Raw genomic sequence first — 18,161 nt, forward strand, 5'->3', positions numbered from 1 at the left:
TTATGTTTGTGCATGTAGACAAATACATACCCCAAAGCTTTCTCCGTGTGGGTTCCTAGCAGTTAAATTATTAGGTGTAGTGGGACCCGCCTATACTCCCAAGCCGTGAGAGGTGGAAGGTTAAGGAGTCTCTGGCCATCCTTTGCTGCATGGTGAATTGAGGCCAGTTTTTGTGTCATCAAGACAAACCAAAACCAGGACATTTTAAAATCTGCTAATCATTGCAAAGTGCTCTGTATAAAGCAGTACTTACGTGGATTTGCACTGCTTCAGCTGTGTACGAAGTGTTTCTTCACAATGTGCTGGCTCAGAGCTTTGAGGCAGGGCCGTCTGAACCTAGACTTCACTGATTGGGCTAGACGAGCTGACCAGCCAGCCCAGGGATTACAGGCATGTGCTGTCTCTCCCTGCATTTTACATACATTCTGGGGATCCAAACCCAGGTCTTCATGCCCGCATGGTTAGCTCTTTATCAACTGAGCCAGGTCCTCAACTTCTGTTTATTTTTATATAGCTAAATGTATCCATTTATTATAGCTCTGAGCTTCTAAGCATACTTAAGGCCTTCCCTTTCCAGGATTGTTTCCAAAGTTCTCATATTTGAAGTTACATTTTATGATTTGTTTTTCTTTTCTTTATATTTTTTTAAAGATTTATTTATTATTTTTCATATATGTATGTATGTGGGTACACTGTCGCTGTCTTCAGACACACCAGAAGAGGGCATTAGATCTCATTACAGATGGTTGTGAGCCACCATGTGGTTGCTGGGAATTGAACTCAGGACCTCTGGAAGAGCAGTCGGCGCTCTTAACCACTGAGCCATCTCTCCAGCCCGTGTTTTTCTTTTAACGTTTAGTTTTTCACTAATTAATTGATTTGTTTGTTCACTTTACAGCCCAATATCTGGTCCCCTTTTCCTCTCAGTCTCTCCCTCCCTTCTCCCCTTCTCTGAGAAGGGGAAGTTTAATTTTTTTCTACATATGAAATTAGTTGTAGTAGAAGGAATGAGGTAGGGACCCTACTGGATGCTCTTTCCAAACATGCTGTCCAGTCATCCCGCCTTCTTGCTAAATTCTCCATCTGTTCCCATGACTATAAACAATACCATTGTTGTTTACTGCTTACTATTTTATCTGTTTGACATATTTTTTACACTCTTGTGCTTCACTGACCTGTTCATCTGTTTGCTTTTGTCTGCCACTACCGTGCAGTACTGCTCCGTGTCCCAGCAAGCTAGTATTCCTTCCTGTTCCTCTCCAGACAATTCCTGTTTTCCAAGTTTCCTCAGCACTAAACTAGGAAAATAACATGTACCTTATCAGATTACCATTTGAACTCTCTGCTTGTTTCCTGTTGATTAAACAGTCAGCTGGCTGCTTCGGCTGCTAGCTCAGTAACGATAAGGAGACCTGTACCATGCACCTCCGTAACTCGTAATCTGACTGTCCGTTCTGACCGTTTCTCTTTGAAGGGCCTAACCATATGCCAATGCAGGGACCTGGACCCAGTCAGCTCAGCATGACGAACAGCTCCATGAATATGCCTTCGAGTAGCCACGGCTCCATGGGAGGCTACAACCATTCTGTGCCATCGTCCCAGAGCATGCCCGTGCAGAACCAGATGACAATGAGTCAGGGGCAGCCAATGGGAAACTATGGTCCCAGACCAAACATGAATATGCAACCAAATCAAGGTAACTGCCCGCAGCACTCCTGCCCCCCTCTTCCCCAGCTCCAGCTCCTTCATGCCCCTCCTGTCCCAGCTCAGGATCTCCTTCTTATTATTGGGGTGTGAGTGTGCGTGTGTGTGTGTGTGTGTGTGTGTGTGTGTGTGTGTGTGTGTGTGTGTGAGCGTGCGTGCGTGCAAGCGTTTATGCGTGTGCGTGTGTGTCACCTTCTAGCTGTAGGATGCCTTGTGAAGTCTTCTCTGTGCCCGTTGGCATGTCACCTGGCATTGCCATGCTGGCCTTGTTTAGGTGACTGTTGCACTGAGATTGCACAGGTACATTTTCCCTGTTGTGTAGTAGACACTGTTTGTCACCAGTCAACCTCTGGCTCTGGCTCTTACAAGCAGTCTGGTGGACCGGGAACTTTTTAAGGTACATCTCCTGTGTAGTTGAAGCTGGCCCAGACCTGTGGAAGTTCTGCCTTAGGTCTCCATTGCTGGATTGCAAGCTAAGCTGCAATTCGGAGCGTCTGTTCTCTTGAGTGGAATGTGTATTTGTTTTGGTCGTGTGAGACAGCCTCTGTCTTAAGTGTGAACCGAGTCACAGTTGTGTGCACAAGAAGCAACATGGAGTTGAGGCTGCCTGGAGTCTTTTTATTTGTGTTTAAAAATTAAATTGCACTCTGTTTGCCTTTTGCACCTTTTATTTGGGGTTCTGTGTTGAATTGTTTCATATGCTAGCCACTGGGTAAGTCGCATTAGAAAACAGGCACACAGTGTGCCCTCGTGAGCAAACTGGCCAGCCTTATTCTTGCTGGGGCTGGTAACTCCAGATGGCTTTTCCAGTGTTTGAAGCAGGGAAGGGTTTGCCTTCCAGTGTTTAGTGGGGGTGTCTCTGCACCCTAGCTAGCTGCTTAGCATGGAGTGTACTACAGTTTATTACTAGCCTTAGTGAAGTTGTTACTGTGTTTCTCTTTCAAGCATCCTGTAAATAATGACTAAAAGCCAGTAAGTGGTGCTCCGTTTTGCTAATTGCTATGTTAAAGTATTTGGCACATGGCCACTGTAAAGCTATGAGTTTGCTCACGAGGGCACACTGTGTGCCTGTTTTCTAATGTTACTTACCCAGTGGCTAGCATATGAAACAATTCAACACAGAACCCCAAATAAAAGGTGCAAAAAGCAAACAAAGTGCAATTTAATTTTTAAACACAAAATGTAGTAAGCCTCAAATTTGATAATACAAAAAAAAAAAAAATCAGACCACTCAGGTACTCAGATAAAGGAAGTTGGGCTTGTGTTAAAATTGTTTATGATGAAATATTATAATTTCAAAATATGAATACAGTTATATAATTTTGATTAGAGGTGCTCAAGTCGTGGGGACCTATTGAATCAAAAACTGATTTGGCAAATAAAAGTTTCATTAAAACGTTTTTTGTTTTATCAGAAAACCTTTCTTTAGGTAGTTTTTATAACAGTAAGGTATCTTTAAATAGTTTTTCCTGTTTATTAGACTTAGAAATGTGGCAGAGATGAGAGCACACCACATTGCAAATAGTCCTTTTTTAGGAAGCTTGGAAAAATTCTAAAAACAAAAGGGAACTTTTTTTGCATCCTCACCTCTTAAAAATTTCTTTCAGGAACAAAAGTTCAGTCTTTGGTACTGCCCCACCCCCAGGTCTCAAATTTAGTCAAGAGTTGCTTTAATGTTTTTGTTTGCATTGAAAATGGCGAAAATCCTCAGACAGCCCCAGATTTCCATGTCTCTCTCTGTATTAAGAAACACTGGAAGGTGCTTAGCAGTACTTGTCTTGTTTTCTCCTGGGCGTGTTGTTTTGTTGGTTAAGGTTTATTTTGTGTGTGTGTGTGTTTGCCTGCATGGATGCCTGTGTACACGTGTGTGCTGCCTTTGGGCGGCAGAAGAGGGCACCCTGGGACTGGAGCCCGGTTGTGGGCACCATGTTGATTCTGGGAGCCTCTGTAAGAACAAGTGCTCTTAACCACGGAGCCACCTCTCCAGCCCTGGTTGTTCAGTTTGAGAAGTAGTTTTGTTGTGTAGTCCTGGTTGGCCTTCCTCAGCCTGGTAAATTCTGAGATTACAGTCATGTGCCACCATTTTTTATTAAAAGGGTTTCTGAGTCATGAAAACTAAATATTGGTGAAATTGTAAGATGAAGCTTTTGGTTAGGGTCACTTAATACCATGAGCTCGAGAAAAGGAAAGGAAGATTCTGTCAAGTGAACCATCTTACTTGAAAAGCTAACAGCTGAGCTCTGTGGCACTAACTGGAGCATTGTATCATTTACCAATATATTTGTTATTAATGTGTAGTGATATTTCTGCAAACTGACTTACTGCGTTACAGCTTTTCCTTCTGGCTGGGGCTGTCCCCACAAGTGCAGACCTGTATTCTGCCACCGAGCTACACCTTGAGCCCCCCCACCCCAACCCCAGAGCACTGCAGGGCAGTCTAAGGCACTCATTCTAGGACTACAGGGCAGTCTAAGGCACTCATTCTAGGAGCACTGCAGGGCAGTCTAAAGCACTCATTCTAGGAGCACTGCAGGGCAGTCTAAGGCACTCATTCTAGGAGCACTGCAGGGCAGTCTAAGGCACTCATTCTAGGAGCACTGCAGGGCAGTCTAAGGCACTCATTCTAGGAGCACTGCAGGGCAGTCTAAAGCACTCATTCTAGGAGCACTGCAGGGCAGTCTAAAGCACTCATTCTAGGAGCACTGCAGGGCAGTGTAAGGCACTCATTCTAGGAGCACTGCAGGGCAGTCTAAGGCACTCATTCTAGGAGCACTGCAGGGCAGTCTAAGGCACTCATTCTAGGAGCACTGCAGGGCAGTCTAAGGCACTCATTCTAGGAGCACTGCAGGGCAGTCTAAGGCACTCATTCTAGGAGCACTGCAGGGCAGTCTAAGGCACTCATTCTAGGAGCACTGCAGGGCAGTCTAAGGCACTCATTCTAGGAGCACTGCAGGGCAGTGTAAGGCACTCATTCTAGGAGCACTGCAGGGCAGTCTAAGGCACTCATTCAGTAGCACTGCAGGGCAGTGTAAGGCACTCATTCTAGGAGCACTGCAGGGCAGTCTAAAGCACTCATTCTAGGAGCACTGCAGGGCAGTCTAAGGCACTCATTCTAGGAGCACTGCAGGGCAGTCTAAAGCACTCATTCTAGGAGCACTGCAGGGCAGTCTAAGGCACTCATTCTAGGAGCACTGCAGGGCAGTCTAAAGCACTCATTCTAGGAGCACTGCAGGGCAGTCTAAAGCACTCATTCTAGGAGCACTGCAGGGCAGTCTATAGCACTCCTTCAGTAGCTTTAAGCTCATCCCCACTCCCTCTGTAAACTGCTGTAAGAATTCTGCCGCTCGTCCATCTCTCTACTTTGAATGAGAAATTAAAGGGAAAAACACTCTCCAAATCTTTATTGTAATTGCTTACTCATGGGGTAAATGTGGCGTTTAGATATTTTACTCATCTTTATCTTTCAGGTTGTTTCAGAAGTAGAGAGTGAGTCTGCTAGCTCACAGCGCTGGCGCTGATGTCCTCAGGCCATGTAGTCTAGTAAGACAGAGTGACAGGGTTCTGGAACTCCCCTCCCTGTGTCCAGTCCTCCCTTTAGCTCTCACCTCAATACGTACTCTAGTCCTCCCTCCCCTATAAGATCTCTGGCTCCCTCTCATGGACCCCTTTCTCACTGAACCTCATGAGTGAAAACTGTTTTTAGCTTTATTAAAAAGTTTGTGAGGGGCTGGGGATTTAGCTCAGTGGTAGAGCGCTTACCTAGGAAGCGCAAGGCCCTGGGTTCGGTCCCCAGCTCCGAAAAAAAGAACCAAAAAAAAAAAAAAAAAAGTTTGTGAGGGGAGTTTGATAGGAAAGTTATTAACAGAATTGTTGAACCTTGTTAAAGTGCGCCACGTTTCATAGCTGCAGAAAGCTGCCTGCCGTAGCAGCTGCCTCAAGTCCCAGTTAGCTGCAAAGGCTGAGCAGGCTCACCCACATGAGGAGTGTGGTATTTACTGTATACTTCTGTAGCCTTGTGGCCATTGAAATGCATATTAGCAGCAGTTGGCTTTAGATAGTGTTAAAACAGGTTACGTGTGATAGTATCTGTATATGTATGAATATGTGATGGTGTCCATGGATGTGTGACTGTATCCATGGATGTGTGAGGTATCCATGGTTGTGTGACGGTATCCATGGATGTGCGACTGTATCCGAGGATGTCTGACGGTATCCATGGGTGTGTGAAGGTATCTATAGGTATGTGATTGTATCTATGGATGTGTGATAACATTGTGATTGGTATTTACTCTGTTAGTTTTATACATCTAGAATTTGAGAAAAATGAATTTTTTTTAACTCAGTTATTGAACTATAATTTTAGCAAAATCTCCTTTGTGCTGTTTTTGAGGAAATTTTAGTATTAAACTTATGGCACACCACTGTCTGAAGACAGCCCAGCATCTGCCTCCCCATCTTAACTCACTCTTGTCTTCAGTCGTTGCCCGGAGCCTTTACCGTGAGGGCCATGTACACAGGTACAGAGCTGCGTGGAGTGAGGTATAGAACTGAAAGCCGAAGAGGCTGGGAGCAGGGCTTCTCTGTTCACGGCCTCATCCCTGGTGCTGAGAAGAACGCTTGGGGTCATGCACATCTGTTTCTTTGATGAGTAGGAATTGGAACTAAATGTCATGTCATAATCTGGAAAGATGTTTAATAAACAATCCCAAAGCCAGCCAAATGAGAACAGAAAAGCCTCTGGAAATGGCCACAGTTTTATTTGGTAGAAGCAGTGTATTTATTTATAAACATTTAAGTGTAGCTTTTTTTATTTAATAGAATTTTATTAATTAAATGTCAGTTGTAAAGAGTTCCATAAATTGTTGTTTTGTGTTAAGGATGTGCTTCAAGACCTCTGTGAGTATAATTCTTTAGACATAGATTCAAGGCTCGAGCCTGGGGTTTTTGATAAATTGATTAAAAGTCTTTAAGATTAAGTGAAGTGGGCCAGTGTGATTGCTTGGTGGCTACACATGCCTGAGAGCCTGAGTTTGAGTCTTCTGTGCTTATGGTAGAAGGGGAGAACCAACTCCTGGAAGTTGTCCTTTGGAGGCTGGAGAGATGGCCCAGTGGTCAAGAGCACTGGCTGCTCTAGCAGAGGACTTGGGTTCAATCCCAGCACCCATCTTGTGGTAAATATTAAAAATGGGTGGAACTTTTTAACCTACGGCTCATAGGGCCACATGGCACTGTGGGGTACTTTTATCTCAGCAGTTCCACGCTGCCCTTAAGGACTCTCAGACCCAGGCAGTCTGGCCGTTCCAGGGTCCCTAGAGTTTCTTTTGGCTCCGGTGGGGCCATATGGACTAACCAAAATTTATCTCTTTGTTAATATCTCTCTTGGCGGCTCTCTACTAGCCGCGAACTCTCTGGTTTCAGCTACCCTGTAAAATCAGGGCTCTAGAAGTCCAGCATGGGGCTGTCCTTCCTATCCCTACCACAGCCTCTGCCCACACTCTCAACAACCCCAGGGAAATCAGGACTCAATAAGCTGTAGTTTATCAATCAAATTTATATGTTAAATTTTCAATCCACAATATGTCCAGACAATAAACTCATAACCAACTGATAAGGATATAAACCGCCCACCTAGAGAAGATAAATTTGCCAATGATATCCATCCCAACTTGGCAATTCAAGACCACCCGGATCTGGGTCATCCTTCGCCGCCGCCGTCTTGATTCTCCTTTTCCTTCCCCTTCTCTCCCTCCTTACAAAAGCTTTGTTCCCCGCCTTATTTTTTTACTGTCCAATCATGGCCTTGACCTAACTTGTGCCAGCCCTCACCTGCATACAGACATCAACCTATACGTACGATGGTGTGCAGCCATCCATAACTCAGTTCCAGGGGTCTGATGCATGCACACGTATGTGCAGGCAAAGCCCAAGTAAAGGAAGTTTGAAAAGCTGCCTTCTGACCTGCCCACCCCACACTATTACTCTCACTGCTAACGCTGTTGGTAAAAGATGGACTCTTGTGAAAGTCTGGCTCAGTAAACGTCTGCATAGTTTGTATCAAATCGCTTGGTCACCATTTTTAGGCTTTTTTTCCTTTTAGACATAAAGATTGACATTGATCTTTCAGTTGTCGCATTGCGTGCAGCAAGAGCAAGTGTGAGCGGTCTTCACCCCCTTTAGGTTTTGTGACTTCTGTAAAGAACTCGTAGGTCGCACCCGAATGCACTCTACATGTAATGTGCTAGGTTATTGTCCCCAGGGCACAGATTCACATCAGGAAGCGGAAGAGAGGCAGAGGCAGCATCCAGAAGGGGCAGTGGGGTGATGTCTCTGTTGTCTTCTCCCTCAGCACCAAGAAACGTTGCTCACCTGGCACGGCTACGAGAAAACGCAGAGTTTACCTGTGCCACGGACTCTCCTGGGTAGATTTGGTGATAGGTTTATCTCCAGACTCCGCCTGAGCTTCGGAGCTGTAGGACATCCAGTGTAGAGATTAAAGCACTGTAGTGTGTGGGATTGTCGGGGGCTGTTCCCATGCTGGCCTCGCTACTCTGACGTTCAGGGAGTCATCACAAATCATGATTTGCTCACTAAATTTTCAAGAACAGGAATTATTTGAAGTATTCCATGGGAATGTGTTTTTGATGACTTTTGGCCGACTGAATCGTGTCATTATCTTTGTTCTTACCATCAAGGCTGTCGAGACTATTGCTGATGCCACGGCTGCTGTGATGAAGGCTTTGAGGAGGTGTAGTGCAGTCTTTCTGCCGTAGTCCAGACTAGATATTTTGTTACACCAATTTCTAATTAGAAAAGTTAGCCCATGTTTAATATGAAAACTCTGGAAGGTGTAAGAAGCCTAGAACATGAGCTAGGAAGCATTGCCAGACTTGACACGTGTTTTGAATTATTCCATGTACATAGTCTACAGGCACAATAACATACTAAGGCTGTTGATGGGAATCTCAGTGGTTTTCATTATATAATTGTTTATTTTTCTTTTCTCTGTACTCTTTGCTCATGATAGTCAGATGCTCTGTTTGCTCTGGCCACACCCGGTCACACTGTCATGTGTGTTGACTGACTGTCTAGTTGTATGTCCCACTGTAACCCATTAGGGAACCGATGTCATTCTCTGTGGCATTGTCATGCCTCAGCCGTTAACTTTTTAAAACTGTAAAATAATTACATATTTCCCCTCCCTCCACTCCCTTCCTCCCCCCACCCCCTTGCTTTGCAGCCCAGGCTGTAGCCCCAGCTTGGTAGGTAGCTGAGGGATCCCCACTGCCGAGTGCTGGGATTTCAGGCGTGGGCACATCACTGAGCCTGGCCTGTGTAATACCGGGGATCTGCGCTGGTGCTTTGTGAGTCTGGGCAAGCCACGTGGCGGCTGCGCTCCTCACCGCAAGCTAGGCCTTCTGATGTAGCCCGTCCCGAGACTGTCCTCTTATGTCACTGTGCCATTCAATCGAGAGGTTTTTAATTCAGTTCAAATCTTTACCAGTGAATGTCTTTATGAGTCACCGTGGAGTCTAGTTCAAAATGTAGGCAATTTTTTGAGAGGTTGCTAAGTAAAACATGCCCTAGCTTTGTCTGTTGTTACACTTTTTCATCTGTAACATACTACTCATGGTGGTTTTGTTTTAATTTAATCACTAGGAAGCAAAATCCATAGTGTAGTTCTCAGACTAGTTTGTGAAGACGCCTGCCACACCCATGAGAAAACCAGAATGTCCTACCTCACTGCTGTTGACGCTCTTGGGGTCGTAGCTAATTCCTTGTTGTGGGGACTGTGTCACATCCTAAGGAACTGTTTAACTGGGTGCCTGTCCTGTACTCACAGGTGGCAGTACCCTCTTTGGGACCTCCAGAAATTTGGTGAATGTCAGTAGGGCTGAGAATCACAGTCATCAAGAAGTGGTCAATATAAATGAATGTCGGAAAAGGTGGTTTGTGTCTGAAGATATGAGTGGGCGTGTGTATGTCTATGTATAAGAATGTTTTAAAAATAACATCATTTAAGATTCTTCCCAAATTTAACTGATAACATCCGTAAGTTCTTTGGTCTGAGTGTAAGCCCCTGAGATGGTTACAATGTCTGCCACGTCTGTCCGTCACCCAGGCTCCTTGCCTTGGGCCTGCTACATAATGAGAAGCACTCACATTTGCTTCTTGACAAAATTTTGGAGCTCAGGATTTCAGTAATATAAAGTATAGCAATTTTGGACTATTTTCTGTGTTTAATGTAGAATTGTTATTGTAGACTGTGTAGTAAGTTATAAAATTCAAAATGGATTAGTGTGGAAATGGTGAATATTTGGTTTATGTCCTTTGCAAAATATATGAAAAATTCTTAGATTAATGAGGTATTCTATATCTTGTGTATGCATTATCTACTTTGTCGTATATCTAATGTCGACATTTATAGAAACAAGGGATATCTGTGAAGTGACAGATGCTTGCTGCCGTTATTTGCATTCACCTTGCCAGTCTGCTTTATTCTGGGGTATTCTGCCATCCGTAGAATTGGCGGCCTTTCACTGAACTGCTCTGTTCCCGTTAGTGTGTTAAGGAGAACCATATGCATCGTAGATAATCAGAGTTGACGTCTAAACTCTTCATGGGTAAGCCTTCAAGGGCGTGTGCAGATGCCGGGTGTGCTGCCTTCCTGTCCTGTTTCCTCTGGATTTCCGTTGATCCCGAGTGCTGTGAGGCCTCGGGGGCAGTGACAGAATTCAGGAAGGTGGTGACTGAGCTGCAGGCAGATAGAGATAGGGCTCAGATGGCACGGTTGTGCGGGCTGTGCCCTGTGCTGGAATTTCCTCTCTCCTGGAAGGACTTTGAAGTGAGATAGAATTTTGTTGTGATAGATATTTGAGAGCCCCTCTCCTAGCGATGCCTTTCATTTTGGCTCCAATATTCAGATACAGCCTAACTTCTAAGTCAGGAGTCCTTTGGGCAGTTTTTGAAAATAAAAATAAGGCAAACCTTTCATTCCTTGAAAATGAAATGTAAAAAGGCCCAGTCAGGTTGACAATAAATTATGAGTAACAGCATTAAAATGTTTTTATCACATAGAGTTCATGACTAGAGTGATAAACTCAGTGGTTAAGATCACCTGTTCTTCTGGAGGACCCGAGTTCGGCTCCTAGTACCCACATGGCAATTCATGACTGTCTGTAACTGGGGATCCTGTGGGCTCCTCCGACTCTAGCCATGTGCACGGCTCACACCCATACTGCAGCCACCACACCCAACACTTTTGAGATGTGCAGGTGAAAAGGACAGGCACAGAGGTGCACTCTGAACTCGGCTGACGTTTGTAATCTTGCCAGGTACTGTTAGCAAGCTTGCTCTGTGGATTCCCTGGTTGCCAGGGCGCCCTGGGAAGTGCAGGTGAAGGCTTGCATGGCAGGCACCTACAGTGTGCCCAGGGTCTGTCTCCTTGCCAGTCTTACTGAGCCATCTTCCTCCTGCTGTGAAGAATTCATTTCCATGCTGAAGGGCTCCAGGGCTTTGGAGAGCTTCTACATACAGTGATAAAACTGGAGAGACCCGAGAAGACTTAGACAAAAGCAGAACACACAGAGGTGCTCAGGGAGACAGCGGCTCTGAAGAAGCTTTTCTTCCCACGGAACAGATGGTCACGTTGCCGAGGAGGTAAAGCTCTGTGCTCACATTGTCCCTGGAAACTTAAGGAAGTGGCTGCTTGGTTTTTAGATGTTTGTTTAAATTAATAGTGAGCCTGTGACTCGCTGTGTCATCGTGGCCTGCACAGCTTTCCCTTTTGTACTTTAGCTCACCCCCAAGTCTGGCGCTGTGTAAGCAGGACTGCATGACGACACTCAGACACTCGGAACAGCGGGCTGAGAGTGTGGGACCCGGCAGCCCTCGGGGAGCATCTGACACTGCTAGGCGGCCACACGGAGTGCGAGGGCCACTGCTGGTCACGTGACAGATCTTCACTGTCTGTGCTGCAGCAGTGGTGCTGAACTCTCCCTCTGTAGAGTGTACTGAGCCCATGCCTTACCTCAGACCTTTTCCTAACTCTCACCCTGTAGGTGTACCTGTCTCTGAGCCCATGCTGTACTACAGACCTTTTCCTAACTCTCACCCTGTAGGTGTACCTGTCTCTGAGCCCATGCTGTACTACAGACCTTTTCCTAACTCTCACCCTGTAGAGTGTACCTGTCTCTGAGCCCATCCTTCCTACAGACCTTTTCCTAACTCTCACCCTGTAGGTGTACCTGTCTCTGAGCCCATGCTGTACTACAGACCTTTTCCTAACTCTCACCCTGTAGGTGTACCTGTCTCTGAGCCCATGCTGTACTACAGACCTTTTCCTAACTCTCACCCCTGTACCTGTCTCTGAGTACCACAGACCTTTTTCCTAACCTGTCTCTGAGCCCATCCTTCCTACAGACCTTTTCCTAACTCTCACCCTGTAGGTGTACCTGTCTCTGAGCCCATGCTGTACTACAGACCTTTTCCTAACTCTCACCCTGTAGGTGTACCTGTCTCTGAGCCCATGCTGTACTACAGACCTTTTCCTAACTCTCGCCCTGTAGGTGTACCTGTCTCTGAGCCCATGCTGTACTACAGACCTTTTCCTAACTCTCGCCCTGTAGAGTGTACCTGTCTCTGAGCCCATCCTTCCTACAGACCTTTTCCTAACTCTCACCCTGTAGGTGTACCTGTCTCTGAGCCCATGCCTTACCTCAGACCTTTTCCTAACTCTCACCCTGTAGGTGTACCTGTCTCTGAGCCCAGGCTGTACTACAGACCTTTTCCTAACTCTCACCCCTGTAGGTGTACCTGTCTCTGAGCCCATCCTTCCTACAGACCTTTTCCTAACTCTCACCCTGTAGGTGTACCTGTCTCTGAGCCCATGCTGTACTACAGACCTTTTCCTAACTCTCACCCTGTAGGTGTACCTGTCTCTGAGCCCATGCTGTACTACAGACCTTTTCCTAACTCTCGCCCTGTAGGTGTACCTGTCTCTGAGCCCATGCTGTACTACAGACCTTTTCCTAACTCTCGCCCTGTAGAGGGTACCTGTCCCTGACCCCATCCTTCCTACAGACCTTTTCCTAACTCTCACCCTGTAGGTGTACCTGTCCCTGAGCCCATCCTTCCTACAGACCTTTTCCTAACTCTCGCCCTGTAGAGTGTACTGAGCCCATGCCTTACCTCAGACCTTTTCCTAACTCTCACCCTGTAGGTGTACCTGTCTCTGAGCCCATGCTGTACTACAGACCTTTTCCTCGTAGTTTATTAAGGAGCACCGTGGTCCTGGAGGCTGGAAAGATGATGTTCTTGGAAAGGACCTTGGTTCACTTCTCAGCACCCACATGACAGCTGTCATGTCTGTAACTCCAGCTCTAGGGGATCCAGTGCCCTCTCCTGCCTCTGGGCATACGTACAAATCGTTCACAGATACATACATGCAGGCAAAACACCTGTACACATATGATTAAAACTAAAAAAAAAAAAAACAAAAAAATTTCTTTTTTTAAGAAAAAGCACTGTAGGGCTGGAGAGATGGCTCAGGGGTTAAGAGCACTGACTCTTCTTCCAGAGGTCCTGAGTTCAATTCCCAGCAACCACATGGTGGCTCACGGCCATCTGTGATGGGATCTGATGCCTTCTTCTGGTGTGTCTGAAGACAACAACACTGTACTCATACATAAAGTAAATCCTTAAAAAAAGAATATAAAATAAAAAGATATTTCAAAGAAAAAGAAAAAGCACTATATATTTCTAGTTTGTAAAGCTTATAAAAGGTTTGGGAAATGCAAAGTTTTTTTTAATTTTGCATAAAATTGAAGTTTATAAAATTTAACTGATATGTTTATGAAGTGCTTCTGTAGGTTTCTGCTTACCACTATTGCATAAATGTGTACTAAAAGGAATGAGAGTGTAGGCTGGAGAGATGGTTCAGTGGTTAGAAGTGTTGCTGCTCTTCCCGAGGACATGAGGTCAGTCCCAAGCCTTCACAGTGGTCAGCTCACACCACCTGTGACTTCTGCATTCCAGATGCCCTCCCTCCCTGGTCTAGCCTGGGCTCCTGCATGTATGCAGCGTGCATAAGTCATGCAAACTCACACACATACAGAGAATAAGTCTTTATCATCCTCTGTACATACAGAAGGAAACAAACCCAGAAGTGGGTTTCTTCTGTTGGTCTTATTTTCATCGCTTTCCTCATGCTGTGGTAAGATGCTTTTTCTGGAGAGCCGGTGAGGTGATGCGGATAGAGGACGTCTATGCCAGAAAGAGCTTGTTTCCATGTTGATTTTTAAAAATGACTGGAGCGCTCTGGTGGACCTGAGGGGTCCACTGGGGTTTGGTCGTTTTCCTTATTTGCAGATAAGTGTGGGCATGTGAGCTTTGTGCAGACTCGTTTATACTTGCAGTCAGTGCCCCTTGTGCGAGTGCACACTTTGTGTATTCTGTGGTAAGAGTCTTGTACCTGTCATCGCATGATGAGCAGCAGTGCCAGAACACCACGTGATGATGTTTTTCTGTCTGCAGGTCCCATGATGCACCAGCAGCCTCCTTCTCAGCAGTACAGCATGCCACCTGGAGGTGCGCAGCATTACCAAGGACAGCAGGCGCCCATGGGACTGATGGGTCAAGTTAACCAAGGCAGTCACATGATGGGCCAGAGACAGATGCCTCCCTATAGACCTCCACAACAGGGTGAGAAGCCATCTGGAAAATTCCTTGCTTACTGTAAATGACAGTCATTGAAAGGCTTTCAGTTTTAATGCACTGTTCATCCTGGCTTTTGTTGCACTCCCCTGCCACCCACCGAGGGAGCAGGGTTTAGGGAACCCCGAGGAAGTCCTGAGGCATAGAGGAGCTTCCCAGCACGTGGCTTCCTTTTGTCTGGTGTTCTCTAGGGAAGTCCCGCATCAGAAACTTTTCTATCAAATTTACTCATTTACATCAGAAAATGCCCTCTCTCCCTTTTTTAGAAGTTACTAAGTATATGACAAAGCCAAAGCCAATTTTATATCAAAATGCCTTAATACTAGCGTAACAAGTAAAAGGAAATCAGTTTCCACCTGCTTCAGCCTCTGCTTCAGAGGCTGCTTTTCTGAGTTGGTATTGTTTGGTATTATGTGTATGGTCTTACTGATTTGATAACCGTGACGTGTGGACCTGCGTGTGCGTGTGTGTGTGTGCGTGGGAGTAGTGCCAAAGCACTGTGGGAGTCTCCCGCTCAGAAGTAGTCTCTCGTAACAGCAGATTAGAAAGATCGCCTTGGATGACGGAGAGAACAAATGATTTATGTCTTGACTGGTTGTGGTTTTTCAGGCCCACCACAGCAGTACTCAGGCCAGGAAGACTATTATGGGGACCAATACAGTCATGGTGGACAAGGTCCTCCAGAAGGCATGAACCAGCAGTATTACCCTGATGGTAATCTCTCTAATGTTACCTTCCCGTTTTCTATCCCTGCCCAGGATTAATGTAGAAAGCATCTCACAACTTTTTAATGAGGGGCGAAGAAACTACCAACTTGTTTCTTCATGTAGAAGCATTTGGTGTTGTATAGCACTGACAAGAAGGACACTGGTTTGTAATTAACTCAAGGTATATTTGTGTGGTCACTGTTGGTGCTCTCTGGAGCTACATTTCCATCACTCCAGTGTCTCTCGTGGGAAAGAGGGTCCTTTTATGTTTAGGATTGTTCATCTGAGCCTAAAGCAAATGCTACAGGTTTCTTCCTCCTCTTCTTTTTCCTCTTCCTCTTCTTCCTCTTCCTCTTCCTCCTCCTCCTCCTCCTCCTGCTCCTCCTCCTCCTCTTCCTCCTCCACTTCTTCTTCCTTGGTATTTTTAGAGAGATATAATTCATCTGCTATAAAGTTCACCCATTGTTTTGCTTATATTTAAGAATATAGCTCTGTAAGACTATAGAGAATATAGTTCTTGTTTCATTTATTTATGTTCCATTCTTGGGAAGTAACTGTGCCTTATATGCTTGCTATTGAGGAAATGCTTGTCCACAATATAGCAATAGATAAGGTGCACTGAATCGTGCTGAATAGCCAAGACATTTGGATTTTTAATTTAGTGGCTTCTCCCCCACCTACTTTAAATGGGAACATGAATTGTAAGAAGTTAACACCACTAAAGAATGCTATACACTAAGAAAGTACATGGAAAATAATCTAAGTGCACAAGTAGATTTTTACTAGGCATTTTTTTGTTTGAAAATTTTGTATTTTAATGTTGAAGAAAAATTATCTAAACATGTAGAACTGGTAAAATAATTTCTTTTTAGTGGGTACAAAGAAATATCATGGGGTAATTTGTCTTTTAGTGAAGTGCTTTGCCAAAGTATTTTATCAAGTAAACTCTTTTGTTATTTTTAATGTAATTATATGGCAAAGAAACTTCAGGCTGAAGTTTTAGGACCTCTTGGCTAGAACCTGATGGAAACCAACAAGATGGGGGTCTGTGTTCAAGTGGCATTTCATCTGCTGCTTCTCATCAGTGCGTGAGGCATAAACACCGACTGTCACCAGCTTTACACACAAGAAGTTTGTAATGATCTGTGCAACTCTGCTTAGAACTGTGTGCTTTTATCTCAGGTTTTCTTGCCATTGGTATTCAGAATGTCAGTGCTTTTCCTCTCCTTAATTCTTTGTGGATATATTAAACTTTTTTCTTAAATTTAAACTTTAATAATAGTACATTTACAGAAAAATTTAAAAGGTGACATCTATGTGGTAAATATAAGTAATCTAAGAATAAATTATCCTTTAAAGTCAGCTTTAAAGTGCACTTAAGCAGTTGTGTTGGACTTGATGGTTTCGGGTCCTGAACATTTTCAGAAATGTGAAATTTGCCTTATTTTGAACCTTCTTATTAAAAATAGGCACATTATTTTTCTAACTGTTAAAACGTAAAGCTATAGTTACGTGTACTAGCTTGTTCTTCATTTAAGTAGTAATGTTTTCACAGTGTGTATAGTAGGTCTTGACAGAGTGTTCCCCTCAATTACATTCCCCAGGCAATTGAGCATCTTCTCTCAGGTCCAGATGACCTTGCCCATAAGTACATGAACGAGTGCTTGGCTGAGATTTTCTGCAGAGGGCAAGGCAGCGAAGGTTTGGTCCTTGTAGGCCATGTGGTCTTGCTCTCACATTGCAGACTGTCATGAGAACAGGAGAGCCGCTGTGGGCAGTGGCTACGTGAGTGGATTCTGGTGGTACTTCTATCTCAGCTGACCACTGGCCTTAGTAAGCTGGCGGTCATGTATTGCCAACTCTTAAAGTGGCTTGGGGGCTTTCAGACTAATGCGGTGAATGTAACATTTATGTGGAACTATAGTCCTTCCTCCTAGGCCTTTTCAGAACATTAGTACCAAGTTTTAGCAACTGAAGACATTAGTCTGCATTTTGTTTTTAGGTGAAACATTAAAGAATAAAAGATTAGTCTAGTCTACTGGTGGAAGTTACTGAGTCATAAAATTTAAGGTGTTCTCCAACTCAGGAAATACACATTTTATGAATGTTGATATGCAGAATACTCTAGAAATATTTCTAAAGATGTTTAAAATGACAGCACTATAAGATACATTCTTACTTGGGTGGCAGTCAGTTGGGTCTCTGTGAATCTGAGGCCAGCCTGGTCTACAGAGGGAGCTCCAGAAACCCAGGGTAAGAGACCTTATCTTTAAAAAAAATGATTTTTTTTTTTGGACCTCATATATTTTATATTGTTTTTAGTGTATGCTGTGGAAATGTCCACCCTCAGAACAGGGGTTTGATAAGATGTCATAACTTGCATCCCGTGTTCATTCTGATTTGACTCGATTTACTTAAACGTGAGAGGCCTAAATGTTCTCATTCTCTTTTTAAAATAGAATGCAAGGGTTTTTTGCCCTCAGTGAGGATTATCGCAGTTAGGAGGATGAGTGTAAATTTCTAAGACTACTGCTCTTTGCCTTGAAATAGTGTGCTGTAATCTCATGGTGAAAGCATTCACGTTGGTAAATACTTGCTAATGCAATTAAAATTATTTTTTTATGTATTTCCATTTCTTTTTTTTTTTCTTCAGTTTTATCTTAAAGTTTAATTGTAGGGTTTTCACTCAGTGGCCATTAACGTTTCTTCCTGTCTCTTGTCGAATTGATGTAGGTCATAATGATTACGGTTATCAGCAACCGTCGTATCCTGAACAAGGCTACGATAGGCCTTATGAGGAGTCCTCACCACATTACTGCGAAGGAGGTATCTGCATACCTTCACACGCACATGCACACGCACACGCACGGCCCTCCCCAGCAGCCGCAGTTCTCGCACAGGACAGCGTCTTCCCACGCAAAGCTCTCCTAGAGTCCCAGTGGCTGGCTGGCTGGCTAGAAAGTTACAGGGCCCCAACACAACCTTCCAGATATTTAGAACGTGTAACCATGGTGTGTCGTTTCTAACAGCAGTAAAAAG

At 44.6% G+C, this 18,161-nt stretch overlaps 1 protein-coding gene across 3 annotated transcripts in view; it reads left to right on the forward strand.

Moving 5' to 3' along the window:
- Ss18 (SS18 subunit of BAF chromatin remodeling complex) overlaps positions 1-18,161 on the forward strand; it is a 62,168-nt gene that overhangs the window by 33,156 nt on the left and 10,851 nt on the right. The window contains exons 5-8 of one of the 3 annotated variants that reach the window (XM_032885557.1): positions 1,475-1,696; positions 14,236-14,403; positions 15,025-15,129; positions 17,856-17,948. In XM_032885557.1, the coding sequence (XP_032741448.1) occupies positions 1,475-1,696; positions 14,236-14,403; positions 15,025-15,129; positions 17,856-17,948 (588 nt within the window). The remainder of the gene's footprint in view (positions 1-1,474; positions 1,697-14,235; positions 14,404-15,024; positions 15,130-17,855; positions 17,949-18,161) is intronic. The other 2 variants (XM_032885559.1, XM_032885558.1) reach the window with 2 other exon arrangements.

The sequence above is a fragment of the Rattus rattus genome, chromosome 15, assembly GCF_011064425.1.
Source record: "Rattus rattus isolate New Zealand chromosome 15, Rrattus_CSIRO_v1, whole genome shotgun sequence".
NCBI lineage: Eukaryota > Metazoa > Chordata > Mammalia > Rodentia > Muridae > Rattus > Rattus rattus.